Source organism: Frieseomelitta varia, unplaced genomic scaffold (assembly GCF_011392965.1).
Source record: "Frieseomelitta varia isolate USP_RPSP 00005682 unplaced genomic scaffold, Fvar_1.2 scaffold_236, whole genome shotgun sequence".
Classification (NCBI taxonomy): Eukaryota; Metazoa; Arthropoda; class Insecta; order Hymenoptera; family Apidae; genus Frieseomelitta; species Frieseomelitta varia.
In genome coordinates, this window is record NW_025109964.1 from 494,990 (window position 1) to 516,297 (window position 21,308).

General features: G+C 39.4%; 1 protein-coding gene across 1 annotated transcript; it reads right to left on the bottom strand.

The window, feature by feature from the left end:
- Positions 1-3,147: 3,147 nt before the first annotated feature.
- On the bottom strand, positions 3,148-20,613 carry LOC122527895 (disks large 1 tumor suppressor protein-like). Its single transcript, XM_043652469.1, has 2 exons — positions 19,575-20,613; positions 3,148-3,311 (listed from the first exon to the last, which is right to left on the bottom strand). The coding sequence occupies exons 1-2, from the start codon at positions 19,645-19,647 to the stop codon at positions 3,148-3,150; spliced, it is 237 nt and encodes a 78-aa protein (XP_043508404.1). The 5' UTR covers positions 19,648-20,613.
- Positions 20,614-21,308: the final 695 nt, after the last annotated feature.

Below are 21,308 nucleotides of genomic sequence, written 5' to 3' on the forward strand. Positions count from 1 at the left end.
AATATTTTTCGAAGCTACACAGCTCCAAGTCCTGTCTAATTCTCAAAACTAGAATTACGAACGATCAATACGACAAAATGTGTAAACTCTAAACGTGACACTGTGAAAACACTAATGGAGAAAGTTTGCCGTTTCATCGTTTCACCGTTTAATCCAGTTAGTTTCGAAGCAAGAGGAATTTAGATTACAGTTAGAAGCAAAACTAGAAATTTCTTCTGTGCGGTGGCGATGAAATTGCTGCTGAATTAAGGATGTACGCAATATTCTAACGCACACTTATACATAGTCCATTCAGCATTTCACGATACGAAAATTTCGGAAAATTGCCAAAAACAAATCTCTCTCTCGTTCTCGATGGCTACGCGTACGAATCTTTAGAAACGACTTAGATGTTTATGTACAGTACCTAAATCGATACGGCTAATTAAATTTTTGATCTTTATATTTACCTAATCGCCAGAGTATGCAATATCTTTTGAAATTTAAGTTTAATTAAGATTATAAAAGCTATGGCTAATTTCGAGAAGCTTCAACTCGGGAAGTTTTATTAAAAACTGACATTTCCTACGTCACGAGAATATAAATGAATGTAAGCGAACACCTGTGTACATTTAAACTCGTTATGATACACTTTTCGACTGTCACTGTTCATTGAAGATTATACAACGCTGAAAATTATATGACGTCTTAATGTTTAAATCCTCCGCAAAATTTACATATCTAAGCTCTCGAGCCATGTCTAACTATCAACTGATCACAATCTAATGATCAAATAATTTAGAACACGTTCGTATTCCAACGACGTTAAACCAGATGTTATCTCGACTAACTAAATTCAAACAAACTTGCCTAAAAATTTCACCATGAACTGAAACGGAGAGAACAATTTGAAGAATGCAACATCCATTTGTATACTCCGGAGTGTATCGTGTCTTGCCTAGCAATTAACGATGACGGCGTTCGAATCACTTTAGCAGAAAGACGCTAATTTCAGCTGTTTCACGGAATATTCTAATCTCGTTAAGTACTTAGCGGAGCTGATATGACGTGTAATCTTGTGGCCATTGTCCACGTCACCGATGGGACTCTCGAGGCAAGGGTGTTTCAGGTTTATCAGCACTAACAGGCGAAGCGCGGCATACGGAGATCGGTGTAACCGACACATTCGCAGATGCAGCGGACTAATCTCCTCTATGCAGAAGCATTATACCGAGCGGACCGAATAGCACAATCTGGCCCGCAAAGTAACTTACACGGTTACCACGCTCGCGTGTACAAACACGGACGTTCTACCGTTTGAATAATATTTCAACCATATTTCATACATTCAGTCTTAAGTTCTAGGTACTAGAATGTTGTATCGGTAATTTTGTGATCAACAATTGGAGATTCAAACGTATTATAACGTACTGAGTGAATAAATGAAAAAATATATGTAGTTGAAGATAAAAACGCGTTATGTCAATTTGTTACGTGTCTCGACTGGACTTTTATATTTATAGTAATTTTATGCGTTTTTCTTCTTTTTTTTTTTCGAAGAATTATGAAAGATTTGCGCTCACGCCTAAAATCCTTGGTTTTATCTTTAATAAGAAAATAAAAATGCTTCATATTGAAATAATATAATAAAACTTCAGTACGTGATATAAATTACAAATTATGAAGCTTATTTTACCTTTATTTTATACAGCATATTTGATTTTATATTATATATATATATTTTGAGTGGACCATTGGAGCAGCTGTGATTCCATCCGATTTGAAATGAACGAAATTAAGAGATAAATGAATTATAAATTAATAAAATTTTTTACGCATCGATTTATTCTGTCTCTAATAACTTCACTTTTCGGTATGAATCGTAAGCTTCAATTAAATTAAAATTAAAAGCGCATTTACTGATAAATAATTTTAATAAATTGGTTACCTTCCAGGCAATAAATCAAACGATGTGTTTCGTTGTGCATTTCTCGAATTATTTAAAGTTTTTCAACGTTCAAGTAAATTTAATATCCATCCTGAAACTTTTGAGCAAAGGTGTATGTGTGTGCATGTCCTAAAATTTTCTACGCTGAAGAGAAAATCTTTGGAGAGTATTTTGAGAGTCATCGTGATCGAGGGATTCTTTCAAAGCGTGATTTAGCAGGTTTTAAAGCATTAAAAGCTTATTAAAAAAAATGTGGATTAACTCTAGTGATACGACCGTGATCATAATTCATTTAGCCATTATTTTCCTCGATGGACGTTAGAATAGATTGAAACCTTAATCATTGACACTTTTTGTCCTATGATATTAAATTGGCTAAATTTAAATATCTACGATAATAGAAAATGGGACGATACTTTAAAAAATTATAAAGCTAAAAGAACGATAAGTCTGACTATTATAGATTAACGTTACGATAACGATTTCTATCATACACGATATATAATAAATTTCTCCTTTTTCAGTATACAGTCACAATTAACAATTATTAAAATTTAATATTACGGCACTGCTCTATTAAACTCTGAGAAAAACTAATATAGTAGAAAATACTGAACGATAAAGATCAACGCGTTGATACGCAGATTAGGACAAAGATATTGTTTCACAATGGAACGCTCGTGTTTAATAAACCTGAATAGCTAACACATCGAAAGATATTTCGTAACAAGCGTCGAAAATATTAAAAGATCTTCGATCGATGCTCGAGAAACCACATCTGCGAAAGCAGCTGTATTTGTGCCTACAACAAAAAGCTTCCTGTACGTTCAATCCCGAATTCAAGCAGAAGCAACGCTCAATATTGGCTCTTTCTTTTCCCGTTGATCGTTGACAAAGCCCCGGTCAAAATTTTCGGACGAGCTTTCGTCTGAAAGAGGATGCGAGCGGAATGAATCGCGCGGTAAGAGCTCTTTATTCCGAATAACAATGGCGCGAGAAACGGTTCGAGGGGCAACGTGCCAGTTCCGATAAATAAGATGAGATTGAGGCATAGGGCATAGAAAACGGGGACGAGGCGCACGAGCCTTCGCTTTGAATCTTCCGTGAATCGTCGGCGAATTTTTTTCGGACTTTAAAACACCGTGGGAACGTAGAAAACCGGATCTCTCCTCGAGTGGAGAGCGCAACGCGAAATTTCAAGAAGAGGGGGCGAGATATTTTTAATGAAAATCCTGTTGCGATAAACACTCACCCAATAACGCCTGGAACAGCCTGCTTTTGAAGATGCGTATCACACGCTCGATTGCCAATCGCAGTTGTTTGTCCTGAGGCCTCGTCAGCTTCGCGTGGTAATCCTCGAGGAGCTCTAAAGCTCTGTGAGCCTCTGGAAAGGAAAATTACGCTTTAGCAGTTTACGGTTATGTCGCGTGAAAATAACATTATATTATATTAGGTGTAGGTGTTAATTCGGCGCTTGAGTTCTAAAGTATGGGTAGTCACGCGTATAAAACACGTCGTAGATTGTACCAAAAGGCATAATATATTCCATTTGACATTCAATTAAAGACGAGAACACTCTGACAGAAAAAATATAAAAATTGACAATTCGGGGGACTTGAACGAGAGATTATTAAACAAAAAACGTCTCTCATGCACAATATGTGTTGTTTCGTAATACAGAATGATTCAAAAAGATAAACATTCCTGCTAGAATGATTCCAGGGTAGAATGTTTAACTAGACAGCAAGATTATCTGAAAAGACATCGAATTAACTTCTACGCCCAAAAAATTTATTTCCGAATATTCTCTTCTTTCTGCGCAGAGAACAAATTCAAAAATGAGTGACGTGTCGTGATCGTAACTGATAAGTGTATTCTAGTTAGTCCCGTGAATTGAAAATAATAAAATTCAAAAGGAATAGGAGAGGAGATCGGATCGATTTCCAATTGCAACAATATGCGTGAAACAATTGTGAAAAGCGCGAGACAGAGCGAACGAAATGGGAATTCGTTGTAACAGCCGGATAACGTTGGCTTAAAATGTCATTCATTCGTACAAACGTACGCGTCGCGTATGTTAATTTTGCGAAACGTTGCGCAAAATTATGAATTAGAGTGGCGTGCAATTCATCGCTGCGATGCTTAAATTAATATAAATACCAGCGTCTGACGTGCGTCATCGTGTGCCATTTGTTAAAATGTAAATCGTACGTTTGTTTCCGCGAGGAGGCAAAAGTCCCGCAAACAAAGAAACGAGTAACAGCAACATGCATGAAATTTCAAGAAATAAAAGACACGTAAATGCACAGGTGCGTCTGATCTCTAGCGCAAAATGACAACGAGGACGACGTGTACGTGAAATTCTCTACTAGAAGAAGAAGAGAAAAAAAGAAGACGAAACAGAAGGAAACAAAAAGAAAGGACACGATGCCAGACAGAGGTAATAGAAAGAAACTCGTGTACGGGAGAATTTTTCTTTTATATCTTCGAACTTTGCAGCTTCGGAGCAGAAAAACCGTCTTTTATTCAAAGGAGAGGAGAGTAGAACTTCTAGTTAATATACACGGAAACGAATCGACGAACATCCGCGGGCCATTCTCTCGCCATTTTCTCTTGTGTTGCCTGTAGTAAGATGCAATGGCGATGTCATAAGAGGGATGTTGTAAAGGAACTACTTCAGAATCCCATATGCACTCAACGCTGATACACAAAGAACAATGGAAATACCAATGATATCACGATTGTTTTTCCTCTGTGATATTAACCAGTTTCACTGTGAAGTTACTTCTGATACAACGACGCTAGAACTTTCGGGTCACGCGACGTTTCATACAGTTTATAAAAGAAATTAGTAGGATTATTTTGAAACTATATGTATACCAAAACAGAAAGAAACGGCCAACTGATTAAAACGAAGAAAATCTCTTAAGGACCTCGATTAATTCGTTGCTTGAAACTTGAAGTAACATTTCTAAGATATCGAAAATATTTTTCGTGGATAATTGTAACGATAAAAACACATTTTGCATATATCCGCGACAGTTGCGCAATAGATTTCACGCTATTTAGCAGATCGTAGTTACTGATTTGCAAATGTATATAGACTTTCGTGACTAGCTGTATTCAAACACGATCGCATAATTCCAGATTGTTTGAAGAGATCAATTTGTCTGCAATTCTGTTGCTGCCGGTATTAAGTTTAAATTCTCGAGTTTAAATTCACCGTCGCCGTGGTAACTGACAAATAAACAATAAACTACATATTTGTATTTGGACACACTGCAATTAGCTCCTCCGTGTCTAAGATAAGCTACCAAAACCAGAAGGAAATAAAGTCGCGGTTACGAAAAACAAACTGGCAAGGAAAAAAAGAGAGAGAGAGAGAGACTTAAAAATACCGAAGAATTTTAAAGCATGGGACAAACTGTGGATTTCGATCTTCACTCTATCCTCAGCGAAGATGTTAGGTTTCCATCAAACGACTTATCCCTTGATATTTTTCCCGTACCCGAAATATTTCATCCATCGCGAGAAGTTCTTGTCGCGACCGATCCGCGGATTGTTGAAAATCCGCAGGTCATCTCGACGAATTCCTCCCTTCCGGGTAGTTTAGACAGCGGTGGACGAGTGGTCGGCGCACTTGTTGATTCGTACTACTTACGGCAAATCCCAGAAAGTCGCGGAGAGGATCGATCGATCGTCTCTCGGTCGGTCCGTACGTCTTCGTCTCGCTTCGTTCTCCAGAGAGAGAACTCGCCACCACTCCTCGCGTTCGCGACGCAATATGCTAACCGCAAGAGAATCGCGCTGCGTCGCGCCGCGCCGCGCAAACAGGCGACGTGAGTGCCTCCCGATCGATGATAATGCGAATTTTCACGACCGTTCTCTCCGTCCGCCCACCTACCAGTTCCTTCGATGGGTTCACCAACTTCCAAACTGCGCGCCGAACAACGGATATCCTTTCGTCTGGATGCGAGTTAAATGTACTTGGAGTCGAGGAACTTTTCTCCGAAGAATATGGATCGTCGTCGCGTGACCTCGTGGCGCAAGGAACGTGAAATATGATTAATTACAGTCGGGGCAAGAAGCTAACACGATTATCGTTCAGTGTGTTGAAACAGAAACGTTCCGTGCGAGTGAAAATTTTGTCGAGTCAATGATCCGATCTTACGCGATTGCTCGCGAAAGTGTTTGGACGACTTCCGGGAACTTTTGTACTTCGAAATATATTAATTTGTATTATATATAAAATATTTTGATGAGTGAGACTCGATTGTCGTGTTTGGAAATAATATAAAAATATATACAAGAAATTACAAAATATTTAATAGAAGTATATATTTATTATAATAGCTCATTATTACAATTTTCCGCTGTAATTGTTCTATATTGTTAATTATTATTTTATTAATAAAATCAATATCCAATGAGACGATATTATACGTTTCAGATGACTATTAATGTTGTGTACTAAATATTTACAAGCATCTTGCAACTTGTATATACATTTCCACATTGGTTTCAAATTCCAATATTATCCTAATAGACGTTTCCCGTTACAATGTTCATTTCATGTAAAAGTTCATCCCATTATATGCCTCATTTATAATGTCATGCAATTTAACATGATACTGTATGAAAGAGTAATGACACACTGCGAGTAACATTTTCTCAAATCTACTTTCAAATTTGTTGTCACGTAGCAAAAACTGGTCACTTCCTCTCGATCTTCGAACTCCTACATTCCTAACAGAATAATCATGCACACTGCGATGTGTTTAATAAAAACTAGAAAATTGTTAATTAAGTAGTTATACATATGGAAGCACGTGGCAATTAAAATTGCAAGCTACGACGTTCAGACACCGCCCAAAAGCCATTCACGTCATTACCGGAAGACTTTAATGAACGTCTTGTTAATGACGTTCTAGACGGCACAGTGATCCAGTTAGATTAAACGAAAAATTTCTAATTAAACAAGCCTGATATCGCAAGAGCGGATAATGAAAGTATTGTCTCTGACAATTGAACAACAAGTAAAAAAGACACGGCTTTAAATAGTGAAAATCATTTTCCAGATAACCAGGCGGATCCGTTCTAACCGGCTTTGCTAATTATCATTAACCGTTCCGTTAAACGAGAACGCTAAAGGGCCAATTACCAGTAAATGCTCCATTCCGAGAGCAACCTTTCGCCTTCCCGAGGATAACTGCAGATATTTCTTTTCCTCCAAACAGTCGAAATTTGCAAGTCCATTGCAGAAAGGTTGAATACATTGAACGTCAACGTGCGTTTAAACGTATCGCAAAACTGAAACAAACTTCGGCGATTCTTTTTGTTTCGCGAATTCGCTAATTAATAAGATTAATAATTTACTGGAATAACGTTTGCGATAGTGGTGTTCCACGATAATGAAATAATACGCTTCCGCGTACGCGTTCAATGGAGCATTCGACTTTCAGCCATTTGCCGTTATAATTTACTTTCGTTCGTTGTAGAGATCAACAACAATATATTGAATGCAACCTTTTGCAGCGCGATGATTTCATTAGAGTGTAATTAGATCTATATTGATCTGGAAACTGTAAAAGCAAACGAGAAATTGAACTAAATTCGAGCAGATTCTGCAAAATCAAGAATAACGATTTGAAACGATGAATTATTTCAACTAACTTACTATTGTTTTAATAACAAACAGATAAACCACAATAAATATTGTAATAAATAAATAAAAATTAATTTAATAGTCCTGGAAGATGAACCTCCTATAGCATGGCAGAAATATTTAGACAGTGGACCGCAGAGGATTAATAATATAAAAGACTCAAAAAAAACCTATTTAAAAAACTAAAAAACCATTTTTTGATTCCTCAAATCGAAATGATTCCGAAATAATTGAAGAAATTATTTACGCGGCACGAATTTTGAATCACAACTATCCGTCGTCCGTTCGATCAATTTCGGCGAGAAAAATAAAAATAAAAGAGAGAAAGAGAATGCCAATAGGATTTTTAAAATAAAAAGCTATCGACCATAAATTTCACGATTAAAACGGAAGACTGGAATATGATAAACCTATAAACCAAGGAAATTTACGGAACGATCGGCGGGTATCTGGAAAATCAAAGCGACTCGCCGATGTTCACCGGCGCGACATGCACGAGTAAAAGTCAAAGAATGGCACTTTGATTTCTGAACATCACGTGCTGCACGTGCGTATAACGAGCGTTCCTTTCCGTGCGTTCCATTTTCCCGTCGTCCCCGGATACACCGTAAAATGGAAAAACCACTCCGCGTGTAAACGGGAAAAAACCAGACAAATATGGATACCCCTTTACAAGAACGTACGTATACACATTTCGCGGTACAGGTTATAAAACTATACGCACACTATAAAAGTTAAATCGCGTCATGGTGTCGATAAAGTTAGCACGCGAGATTTACATAAGCCCGGTTGAATGTACGCCGAAACACGCATAAACTTATAAATATCATTTTCTTGTACAAACTACCCACCACCTACTATTTTCTTTTTTCTCTTCTTTGGCCAGGAAAGATTCTATTTCCAATTCCCAACAATTTGTATTGCTAATACAAGCACGACTGTTTATCTCACCTTTATGATTCGAGCGAACGCGGCTGTTCATCCCTGAAGCATCGTTCCTTGCACGATATCTTCGATATAATTAATTCTTTTCTATCTCGCGAGCACAATTTTACAAGTTCGCACGAGGATTGCCCGGACGAGACTGCAAACACGACTCGCGAAACGTTTCTATGTCGAGCCACGAAACAAGTGTCGATCTTTAATACTACATACGGCAAAATCCAAAACACTTTTTCTACGAAGCGGCTCTTGTTGTTTGGAACAGGAGTTGTTTTCGAAACCAGAAATGGGTTTTTCATCAAAACCGGGGGGGAAAAAGGTTCTCCAGGAAGAACTGTTTTAGAATAACGTTAAATAAATTGTGAAAACAACTATTTTCTCATCTGTATTTGGTTTCTCGATTGTGAAACTGAACTTGCCATCAAACGACAGCTTTTATGATACAGAAGATTTCCAAGTTGAAGTTCAAATCTCCCTAGGAACAATTTTTTAAATGTCTTTCGACTCATATTGAAAAAGAAAATCAACTGGAAATATATTATATACTATATAATATATATAAATATACAACAATATAATCTATTTTTTTTTTTAGTTTTTATCGTTTGCATCATTTTGCACGTTTAACAATTGAAACAATCCGACTTGTACACATATTCTATTAAAACCAAATTTCTACGCAACTTGAGATAGCTTACTTGCTATAAAAATTTATACATCAAAGAGATGATGAAGCACTTGATCTCTTACATCTCAGGAATTAATTGTCGTCTCGACCTGAAAATTGATTGCCATTTGATTACCAAATTCAGCTTCAAACATCAGACGATTTTCTTCGATCATTGCGTTTACTCATTGTTAGAATTTGTTTCGTACAAACTTTCGTGTTATAAAACAATTTGTCGAATTTGCAGTAAAACCGCAACGACGCTTAAATAAACGATGAACTTTTGCTGTCAAAGTTGAACTAAGCAAACATTCGTCAGGAACGCGAAGCAGAAATTTGACAGAAACGTCCAGAGAGAGTGGAAACTAATTTAGGCTCTCCTTGGAACGTTGATTCAGGATCTGGATTAAAACGACAGACACGACCGTAAGAACGGAAACAGACGAACGAAGACGGCCGCTATTATTTTCGTCGTTCATTAGCACGTGCGCCGGTGACACAGTTCGCACGCAATAATTAAAGGACAGCCGTCCTTCTTCGCCGACGTGCGTCTAATTAAAGCATGCTAATTATCGAAGTGAATTACGACGCCCATGTCTCGGCGACGTTTCCCACAATCATCACGACGATGAAACGTTTAAACCATTCTGAACCCTGCTCTTCAACGTGCCTTACTTTTATTTCAAAAGTTTGTTCGATACGAAAAGAAAGACACGGTTACTACGATTTAATCCACTGAAACTGGAATCTGTCGTCGGAACAGTCAGTACTTGATTCGCTGCGGTATAAAAATTTCATTCTTTGTGAAATCAAAGTTTCCTGACGCAAAAAACTGTATAAGTAAGTTCGGATTTGAAAAGTTGTAGGAAATCGGAACAACTTGCTCAAGGGATATGATACTTTTTACATTTCTGAAAAATATGAAATATCCAGCAAATATTGAGTTCAATATTTGGATCAGAGTCATAGTTCTTGCACCAAACTACCGGAAAGCAATGAAAAATTTCAGACACATAAAATGTAGATATTTGGATCTGAACTGAAGAGTTTTATTATTTATGATTTGTGATCTCTCTAATTATAGTACTACCGATCAGCAACAGGTACATATCTCTTCACCAAACGCTTAGATCATTGAGTTTCAATTTGTTTCTTGATAAGAGATATACCAAGTTGTATTAGAAATAAATAGCTGTTTCAGTAATGGTAATAAAACAATAACAGATAGGCTAGCTGTCACACTGCAAAGTACCTGATTTTTGCACCAATTAATGAAGAGTGTATAAAGATACACTAAATTGTAAATGATCTGAGAACATCGTGTTCAGATGGACTTCTAATTGAATTGTAGACTTCGGTACTAAATTCGAGCAAGTCCTTTTAGTAAAATGAAAACTTTTTTCTACTTTCATTTCGTGCGTTTGATTTTATATATTTTTAGTTTATTAGAAAGAAGATTTTGCAACAAATTGTTCAGTTAAACTACAATAAATCTGAACGAATTCTTATCTGCGAACGAATGTCAACGAAATATAATGACTACTATAATATATTACTACAGAATCGCGCTCTTAAATAATTCAAACAACGACGATAATCCGGTATATTTGAAATTGGTCATTAACTTGTTCGTGTAATTATCTAATAATAATAATTTATAACGAGCATCAATCGTCGCGATAAATCTCGTATATTTTCACGCTTACCCGCGGTCTTCTCAAAATCAATTAACGGATTCGCTGATTGAAAGTTTGTTGTCTGACGTACCGGCTTCCCCCCACCGTCATAATCCGAAAAGATCACGCAAATTCCTTACGTACGTCCGCAATATTGCGCAACGAAAATATTCTTCCGGCTAAGTTTATGCAAACGGGATACATGCGGAACCGCACGAACTGCAACATCTATCATGCTTTATGAAAGCGTGCGCGAAACGTAAATGGAACGGCGCTTGTCGTTTCGAAACCCCGTGAAAAATAGCAGGACGAGAACGTCCCCTCTGACCGATGATCCATGACGTCATCCCGCTGGCCGGATATCCGTAACACGCAACGAAGGAGCTACGCCCTTTAAATGGCTACGTGCGTCGTAAATCCGGACGAGCAAGCGTGGAAAACGAGCAAGCGTTAACCGGCTCGCAGAGTGACAGCCTGAATTATTGTTCCGGATGTGATCGTGAGTAATCTTTGACGAACGTGATTCGATTCGAGACGTAATGGAATAGAGGCCATAGGTGGATTTATCTTGACGCTAATGACGTTACGAAGCTCGGAGCTTTGAACAGAATTCTATCCCAGAAATGGTCCCAAAAATGGTCCTCAAAGAAATGAATGAACAATTAACAATGTTAGAGACGTATGTTGCTATTGTTGAGGTTCAAAATTTCATTTTCATTAGTTACTCATTGTTCAGATTAGAACATCACTTCGTTAGTTGGTTTCTATAGCATCCTTGATTATCAGAGTTCCGAATATTAATTGAAAAAAATAGAAAATACGAATTCTTTACTTGTCTAAATTAAGAACAAATCTGTCTTCGAAAAAATACATTGCTTTTCGCTAGCAAGAAAGCGTTGTAACATTCGTTCACTTTTTGTTGCATCAAAGTTTTAAACAAACATTGCTATATAAAATATATTCATCGATATGCAAAAATCGGAATGAAAGTTTTTACGTAATCGAAACAACGTTCACTGGCTCGACATATTTTTAATAATGTCCATTACTATTTTCGAAACCTCTTAAGGAGAATCTCTTCTGTCAACCACAAATTATATACAGCTAGACCATCATGTAATTATCAAAAATGAAGCAATAAAGTAAGTTGCGTACACGAAATTCACGAAATTCAGAATTTCAACATGTATTTACGTCCTTGCAGTCAATGACTATGTCCTGTTTTGTGGCATTGCATCACAGATACAGTGTCATCTGTAAAAAATGCTGCAACAAAGATTTCGTAGAGTGAACTTCGAGAACTGGAAAGACATCGCGGGATGACTGTTCGCCTGAGGGCCCTTCAGCAACAATGTTTAAATCCGTTGCTGGTCGAGATCAAACGCGATACGTGAAAAGCGGTGAGTTTAGACGCGAATCAATTGGAAGTTGGGCGAGAATTCACAGACAACGTTTAATCCCGACCATCATATTACCAGCACTGGCGTCTGGCGCGTAAGATAAACAAGGGAACAGCGGAATACAGATTTTCGGAATTTACGGGCTACAGGAATACGGGGCCTGTAGCTCTCCAGAATTATGGAAATTTCGAATAATTGGATCCCGCCTCCTCCCGTGTCGCGAAAACACACCGGCGTGAGACAAATGCAGCTGAACGTGACTGGGAGATGCATCGAAATCCGGGAAATTCGTTTTTCTTCGAGGCAGAGGAACTGCTTCACATGATGGAAATATTTTACACCGGCCGGCGGGGAGGGAAGGAAGGGGCGGGAGAAGAAATGCACGCCCTGAAAGAAATGGTTTCACAGAATGGGAAATTGCGCTCGCATTTTTTGTCAAAAGGGAAAGTGTAATCTCGGAGAACCAATATTTGCAAATATTTCATCTGCATTAGGAAGAAATTTGGAATCAGAAATTTTAGAATAAAAGAATAAAGCTGCATAAAGTATCAACACGTATAAGGTTCTCTCTTCGTAGAATTTTTAATGATAATACGATTATATAAGTACGTAAAGATCATTTCATAACAATGTAATAAATTTATTTTCAATTTTTTAGTTTTAAATTACCTACGAATTCTAAATTATTTGCTACTGCATTAAATCATTTTATTTCGGAATCCACGCTCAAATAGGATATCAATGGAAAAGTATAGATTGCTCGTTTTAATTTTATATAATATAATATTAATAAATATATAAAAAATGAGAAATATAAGATTAATTATATGATTATAAGAGAAATATATAAGATTACACGAATAAACGAGCGAATATCAGTGAAATCGTATCCCTTGGATAGTTGTGCAATGCTTATATAATCCTCTTAATATTGTACGGTTCGCTGGTTGCTGGCGCGTTTCATTAATTCCTTATTTTGCATCCATGTTAACACGTTGTTACACACGAACACGACAGCAAAAGGAAGAGAAAATTTCGATGTACGAACGAAGATGGCAGGATAATAATCTTAAATATTCGCGAGGAAATGAAAGAAAGCTCAAATCGAACGGCGAATCGAATGTCTTCGAGCAATATACAGGCACGATGAGCATCAGTTTCGAATTAAGCGTTCAAACTGTCTTTCACGTCGCTCTTTTTCTCTTCTTTTTTGCCCGTTCTTATCAATGTGTCAAACTACGCCTCGATATTAAAGCGTCGGAGAATCCTTCTTCATGCATTACTGAGAAGATCCATTTGATAAACCTTCATCTTCATTGAGCGGAAAATAATTCTTTGCCGGCTGAACCGGGATGAAAATCGCAAGAAAATATCAAACCTTTCAGCCTTGGCTCAAGGAGGGGGGGAAAAAAACAGAAAAAAATTAAAGGTAATAAATTTTCACAGGGGTCGATAGGCTGGCGTCGTTATATCGACATAAAAAGAAGTAATTCCACTCCTCTTAATATTCCGTGCCGGTTTTTCTCCTATATTTCTCGCGCCTGACTGAATGACACAAAAATCTTACGAATACTCGAAAACCAAAAAGTACGGAAAAAGGAAGAAGAAGTATATACAGAGAGACGAAGAGTTTCACGAGAATTTCCATTAGGAAGGAACATAATGCAAACATGAAGCACCGACGATTATTCTCGCCGAGCAACAAAAAAAGAAAAAAAGAGAGAGAGAAGGAGAGTATCACGTCGTGTCTTAAATTTTTCTTTCGCGCAGTAACAAAGTTTCGCGCGGTTTTGCCAGTTTTCTAATTAACACGACTCCAGAATGAAACGCGCGCAACGGAACTTAATAACGTAATCAATTTAACGTGAAGCTTCAACGCGAAAGAAAATAATCAATGTGAGAGAAACAGGGGGGAAGAAAGAAATCCCTTGGTACGAAGCGTTCTGCGCGTTTCGTGAGGGAGAAATTTCACGTTCCTCTCTCGGCGAAGTTGCGCGACGTTACCGCTGCCGGGGAAAGAAAACGAATTCGTGACATCTAGTCGGCTTTTCCACTTGATGCCTTCCTCCCTATTCCTCCCTGTTCTCTCTCTCTCTCTCTCTCTCTCTGTACGTCGACTTTTCTCATGCTATTATCTAACTCATTTGTTCGGCACGCATACGATGTACGTTCGCGGGGCGATACATTTGCATCCGCCAGCCCCCGACCATGTTCAATTTACATACCCGTAATTTAGTATCAGAAGTTTCATACCATTCGGGCATAAATTATACGTACACGTTGCGATGAATAAATATATCGCGCTAAACGCCAGTTACCGCGCCATGCCCGCGCATCTCAATGTTTAAGTCCATATTTCAGTCAATATTTGAGGTCCTGAGAATTACTCGGTACGTCAAATAATAGATTTACGCAACTGCGCGCGTTTCCGATATTATCGCTGAATTGCGAACGTTTACGCAAATTTACACGTTCTGCGAACGTGATTCGGAAAAATTCAAGCTAAGTACAGATTAGTTTCCCAGACTGAAACGCAGGAATTCGTTTGGATATTTTATTACTTTCGTCACATCCATTGAAATTTTTCACAAACGCATGAATATACGCGACTCGATTACGATCATTGGAATGCAGATTTTCGTGAAATGTACTCTTAGACAACAAGAAGCTTGGTCAAAGATTGTTTTTCACGAGCTACATGTTATAGGAAGCAGTATATTTTAGATTTCTTTAAATATTTTTTTTATATTATATGCATTTCGTACAGCTTTGCGCTTTAGAATTTCTTCCACAGTCTGATTACCATCATTACAAGTTAAAACCGACGTCAAAGTTATGAAAATGAAGATGGCGATTAAATGTACTAATTTCGTACGGTGAGTGACCACAGCGAATTCTAGAAAATCTAAATTCTTATACAACAAATCGCGATCTTGATTCATGCAATTTTTTTCACGATGGTAAAGAGGAAAAATGTCGCGCAATTCTCCGCTGAGAATCGTAAATTGCTTGCCATGAAGAATACACGTAGGAAGGGAACAAGTATCAGATGTTCTTTATTACGATAAATAGCCGCCATTTATCACGGTGACGAAACGATTAATTGGAAGAGCAACGCGAAACACGCTTCTCGTCGTATTTAATAAATCATTTGCACGATCAAATTAAATCGAGATGCAACCGATTCGCTTCAGTTCGTTCTAAAAGCCAGCTGAGAAGCACCGTTTATGACACGGTGACAAATTATTAATTTTCTAGGATCTAGTCTTTACGTAATATCACCGTTCCAGTGAATGATCTGATCAAAGGGATCGGTGGATCAGGAACGTTTCCAGGATAATGTACAGGCCATAACATCGTGATTGCCAGTAGAATGTTTCCCGAATCGATTTTTCCTCCGTCCGATAGATAACGCGATGAAAAAGTAGGTAACGATAATCTCCGCCATTTCGTAAAAAGTTTTATCGAGGGATACGAACGGATATGAATAACGAATCATGAGCAATTGTATTTGAATAATATACGAACCAGTCTTATCGCACATTTGTCGTTTAATTATTTTTACGCTCGATATTCCCTCGTGTTTCTACCTATGACAGAAATTCTCTGATACCCGATATCCTTTCCGTAAGCTCCTTACTCAAAAATCACAGTTCCGACCAACGGAGAAAAAAATCGCTGACCTCTTTCTGCGACCGAGAAAGTACAGTGATTGATAAAAGAAAAAGAAAAAAATGGGAATTCTTCCGAACGTGTTTCAGCGCGAAATTAATCGTTTAGAATTTAAGAAACTTTATCGATTGAAGCGAGTATCATAAATTACAATTTAGTATCGTGCGAATTGTGTTTTGTTTAAAATTGAAACGCTCTTGCAACTCTCACGAGAAATTACGATTTTCATATATTCTAAACGAAGTTTAAGAGGTTACGATCGATATTAAGTGCGATTTACGAGTCATCGCTTCATTTATCATAAGTTGTGTCGCATGAAATATCACAATTCACCCGAATATTTCTCGTCAATCTCGGGAAAATTACGACGAATTCATAACTTTTATTAGAAACTATTGTGTTTCGAGAGTGCGTTTATATAATACTCACTTAAAATCATTATCCTAAATTAACCGATTACACGATTATAAAGATAGTTTTCTATCCTAATAAAAAAATTGAGACTTTGTCAACACTGGTCTGTTGCAACGATGCAATAACTAACAGAAGTACGAATTTCATCCATATTTTTGGGCAAACTTGCCGGCGACCGGAAAATTCGCACGTACCCGGCAATTTGCAGATTAATTTCCTCCGCGCGGCTATTCTCAAATATAGCCGATCGATAGTGAAGAACAGTCGCCAAGTGGGCACCGAAGGCGATCGTACAAACAGTGCCAATTTAATCTCCATTCTGCGCGCGACAGCTGAAACGACCTGCTCCGCCCACCGGAACAGTCGTCTGAGGCAACCATAGCGTGAAACCGCGATAATCTCAATGTCCATTTGCCTCGATCCCGCTGTCGCTCATTGAAAATCCCGTAAAAAACGAACGCCCTGACCCTTGCCGCGATCTCTCGTGTAATATCGTCTCGTAAACGTAATATTATCTCTTATCCTCCGTTTCGTTTTTTTTCACGCCATCGAAAAATAATTTGCGCGTTTAATCGTCAAGTCAAGTGGACGGGAACGTTAACGCGAAACTAAACTCGTTTCGAAAGTATCCTCGGCTGCGTTTCGAACGAGCCGGGCAAAATGCAAGTATAATTACCAAGCGTTTCCGCAACTTTCTTCGTTCCACCGGCGATTAGAAGTATATTTCCTCTCTAATTGCCAAACGAGCCTCGAAAGAATCGGAGCTGAATATATGTGGAACAGCTTCGGGTGAATTATTTCAGCTAATTTATTATTTCAGAGATACGAAAGATTCCAATAAATCATTTCCAAATAATTTCTCGTTTGTTCGATCCAAAATTAAAATTACAAATGATCTAATTGTATGGGGAGATCTCGTGTTTCTGTTAATTCGACAATACACGAAAAATTGATTTAATTGCATTGTAACACCATGTAAACGATAGATGCGAAATATTTCTTTACTTCAGCTGAGAATGTACGATCTATTGTGAAATCTATGTTTCGCTCAATATCATATTTTTTTCTACAGACACAACATGTGTACGCGTTTCTGGTTGAATTGGCTGGAATTAAATTTCAGAATTGAATTTCGATGTTTTTAAACGTTGTTTTAACGTGTACCACTGATCACGCCCCACTCCCAAATAAATCATCGAGCGCCAAAACGAGGATTCCAGCGAGTCGACAAAATCCGATATACATCACTTCTCGTCCCTCCCCTCCCGTTAAACGTCGGAAGCGCTAGTTCGGTGAAAAATGAATAAAAAAAAAAAAAGAAAGAAAAAAAAGGAAAAAGGGAAGGTCATCGACGAACTGAAAGAAATTGAAAGCCGTTGATTTCATTATCCATCGTAGCTTTCGTAAGTGCGCTTTTATGATATTTTAACTTTAATTTTCCAAAATTAATCGATCGTATGAAAGACGCGTTCAGTTTGTCCTCGTTTCTCGTGCGACAAATTTTACAAAATTAAAGTTAAAATACCTCTGTTAAATTAATAATTTTTCGACACGGTCGTTACTTTGAAATCTCTCAAATGCCTCTATCCGTAAAAAAGAAAATCATTACTACCATATTGTGCAGATGTATCACAAAGTTTTCTCACATCTCCAGAAATAACCGAGATATCTGAGATAGTAATAATTTTTCTTTTGTATCCTGTATAATGCTTTAGGAACTATATTGTACAACGACGTCACGCGACAGAATGATTTCTCGATTGCGATCCAAGATCGATCTCAGTCAGTGAACTGATGCGCGTGTTGCGTCTTTGGCTATTGAACAGAGTCATCAAATGACGCAACGATTACTTTTGTTGTCGGTCTCGAGTGTGTTACACGATTTATTCAGAAACTCGAAAGCAATCGCAGCTCGTTCGAGAAGACTCTATCGAAGCGTAAACTGCGTGAAAAATAAACGACGTGTTCCAAGTAAATTACCAAACAATTTGCACGTGACCCCGTGCAGTGGGATGTTGGCGGCAAGAAAGCCGCGACGAGAAAATAAATTCCCGAAAATTTACGGAGGCATGAACAATCTTGGTTCGTTGCTCGCTCATTCGACTATCTCGCTGGAACGTTTACCTCGCGCGTTAGCATTGGCTGACGTCTTCGCGTTAACGAAAACCAGTATTCCAACTGCTTCATTATGCAAAAGCTCTCGCTATCTTTTCCCTAAATAAGTTTCGGGGCCCGGTGTTAACGTCCGTTCCCTACCGCTCCCGGAGCTCGTTGCTTGTTCGGAGCTCCGGCCGCCTTAAAATAACGCTAATCTCACCATTCGCCAAACTAATACGGCCAGGAATATACTCGGCCGCTTAAGGAAACTTGCTACCCGAGCCAGCGATCGTTTACGTTAAACTACGAAAACGTATTTTACGTGAAATGGATTCACGGCAATGCAGCCTCCTGCCCCCTCCCCCTCCCGCCCTCTTTGCATAAAGTATCGCAAACCAACTTGCCGAGTTTCGCGAGCTCACATTACCACAGAACGTGGCGGAAAAAGAAACGGATGAATAAAAGACAAAGGTGCGTTTGCTCAGAATCGTAAGAATTGTTGCTTGTGCAAGTACAAAGACACGCTCGGCATGTAATGAATCGACAATGTATCCGATTCGTCGTTTTGCAGGGTACAACGGTGAATGAAAGAATGTTTGAAAGTGAATGTTCGTCTATATGATATTAATCCTCAAGTGGGCTTTTAATTTTACATTTAGCTGTGCGGCTCCTAACCTTTAAGTTCTCTTTTGGCTCCTTTCCTCCTCAATGCTCGTTAATTACCAACGAACAGGTGAATAAACAAATCCGAGGATCCTTAGAACCACGAGCAAAGAGCTCGTGATATTTCTCAACACATTTGCGCATATCTTAACATATATTTCGATATATTTCAATCACCAATTGTCGTTAAGAACGAAAAACCTCTCGAAGTCATAAAATTCGTCTCATAATGATGCTGAAAAATTGGTGGAAAAAAAATATCTCGTTGCTAATAGTGTAGGTTGAACATACTCTTCAGTGCGTAATTTTTAGCGCTGTACTTTCTGATCTGTGCAAAATCTTTTACAGAAAGGGACATTTCTTTTCAGAGGAACGGCGTGCATGTTCTTATTAAACACACTGCAACTTCTCAGCTTAGCTAACAAGGATAGCGACGAAGCATAGAACTTACGATATCTTTCGAGGTAGAGCACCGTTGGCAGGTAACAGCACATGCCGTTATCACCGTGCACGTGGGCATACATGTCTGCTAATTAACACCCTCCGACCGGCGGTAACGCGTACGCGAGTGTACGGGAGTGTTGCCGCGGCCTCCGATGCTTAACAGAGCAAGCCTTCTCTGTCAATTCGGCGATCCACTCGACGATCCTTTACCGATGCCGGAACAACTGCATCCGGGTGACGGGGGACGCATGGCCGGTGACGGGGAGAGCAGCAACAGCGAGCTGCGAGCGGGTATCGTCCGCGTGAACAAGCGATCTACAGGCGCGCGGTCCACGCCGGGCCGCAATCGATCGATCCTCGATGAATCCTCGTTGTCGATCGGCAACTCCTCTCGCACCGAAGCAAGACAAATTGACGCGCGAGCACACTGCCGTCGCTATTATACGCCGCAAATAACACGGATCGATCGCCAAGAGCCGAACCGGCGTCTCAGTCCGCTCGTTAAAATCACCTTTTTTTTCTCTCTCTCTCTGTTCCCTGTTCTGGTGTTCTCCCGCGAGCCCCGATTCCGGTCCCTTTCACCCTTCCCCGCCTCTCCTGTCCCTTCTAATCACTAACGAAGAACACGGTTAAGTACGTGGTCCCGACTGTGTCTGTCGACCGGTGGAATTTCGCCGGGCGATTTTAATTGCGAATTCGAGGGTTTGATCCCGACGAGCCGCGCGGAACTTTTACAACCATCGACACAGAAAGAGAGGGAAAGAGAGAGAGAGAGAGAGAGAGAGAGAGCTTCCTTCACACACAGACCACGGATGTTTCACGAACACGAATTCAACCAACCGGCGAGCCATGGACGTAAAGACGTAGTTCGTGCCAGTTCCACCCTGTACACCAGTTCCGCTCGCGAGTGCAGCGGCAGACCGACGTCTCGTCGGGTAAATTCGTCGGCGGGGGATTAAATCTACTTTCGAGGGGAAACATTGGACGAAACAGCGGGGTGAAAAATGACGTGTTTACCAAGTGCACCGTCTATCCGCTTTATTACTACGACTATATTCCCTCTATTATCAGCAACTTCGAAATTACACGCGACGCGACAGTGTCAAACTCCGCCGTTTTTAACCTACCCAGTTTTCAATGTACTCGTGGCAATACACAAATGCACCGCCCGGGTCGTCTCGTTTCAATCTCTCCACCAGGGCCAGGGCCAGGAGAGACTCTGTTTATTTGCCAAACGTCGAAACGTCGGGCGTCCGACCAACTTTTTCAAACGCGGATCGATAATTTCGCTGCAACTTTTGTCCTATCCCGAGTCTAACAAGCCCGTGTAAAACATCGTTTCGTTATCGTGCCGCGATGCAATTCGACGACGTTGTTAAATGATCGGCCGACAACATTAACAAACAACTTCTCTCGAGTTGACGAATGACACAAGCGTTCGATCGAAACGTAACGTCCAATCCGCCTTTCTGATCGCTCCTTTCGCTCGCCGTACCAAGGACGATAATTCACGAGGCTGGCGCGCGCCTTCGACGCAACGATTAAACAGCTTCATCAGCGTGAAAATGGGAAATAGAAATCGATACGCGGTGAACTCGAGCTACAGTTAACGCGATTTTCCCGAGAGGCTGGTTATGCAACTGCACGGAAAATGGTTGCAGTCAAGTGCATTCGTGATTGCGCCAAACACGCGCACGTGACCGATCCGCCTGAACCAGACACGCGATTGATTTGCGAGGTG

What these genes read in the sequence shown, in the direction of transcription:
- LOC122527895 (XM_043652469.1), bottom strand. Translation starts at nt 19,647, where the DNA reads ATGTATGCCCACGTGCACGGTGATAACGGCATGTGCTGTTACCTGCCA. An exon ending in GCTCTACCTCGAAAGATATC is followed by an intron (nt 3,312 to 19,574) that starts GTAAGTTCTATG and finishes TTTCCTTTCCAG; the next exon opens with AGGCTCACAGAGCTTTAGAG.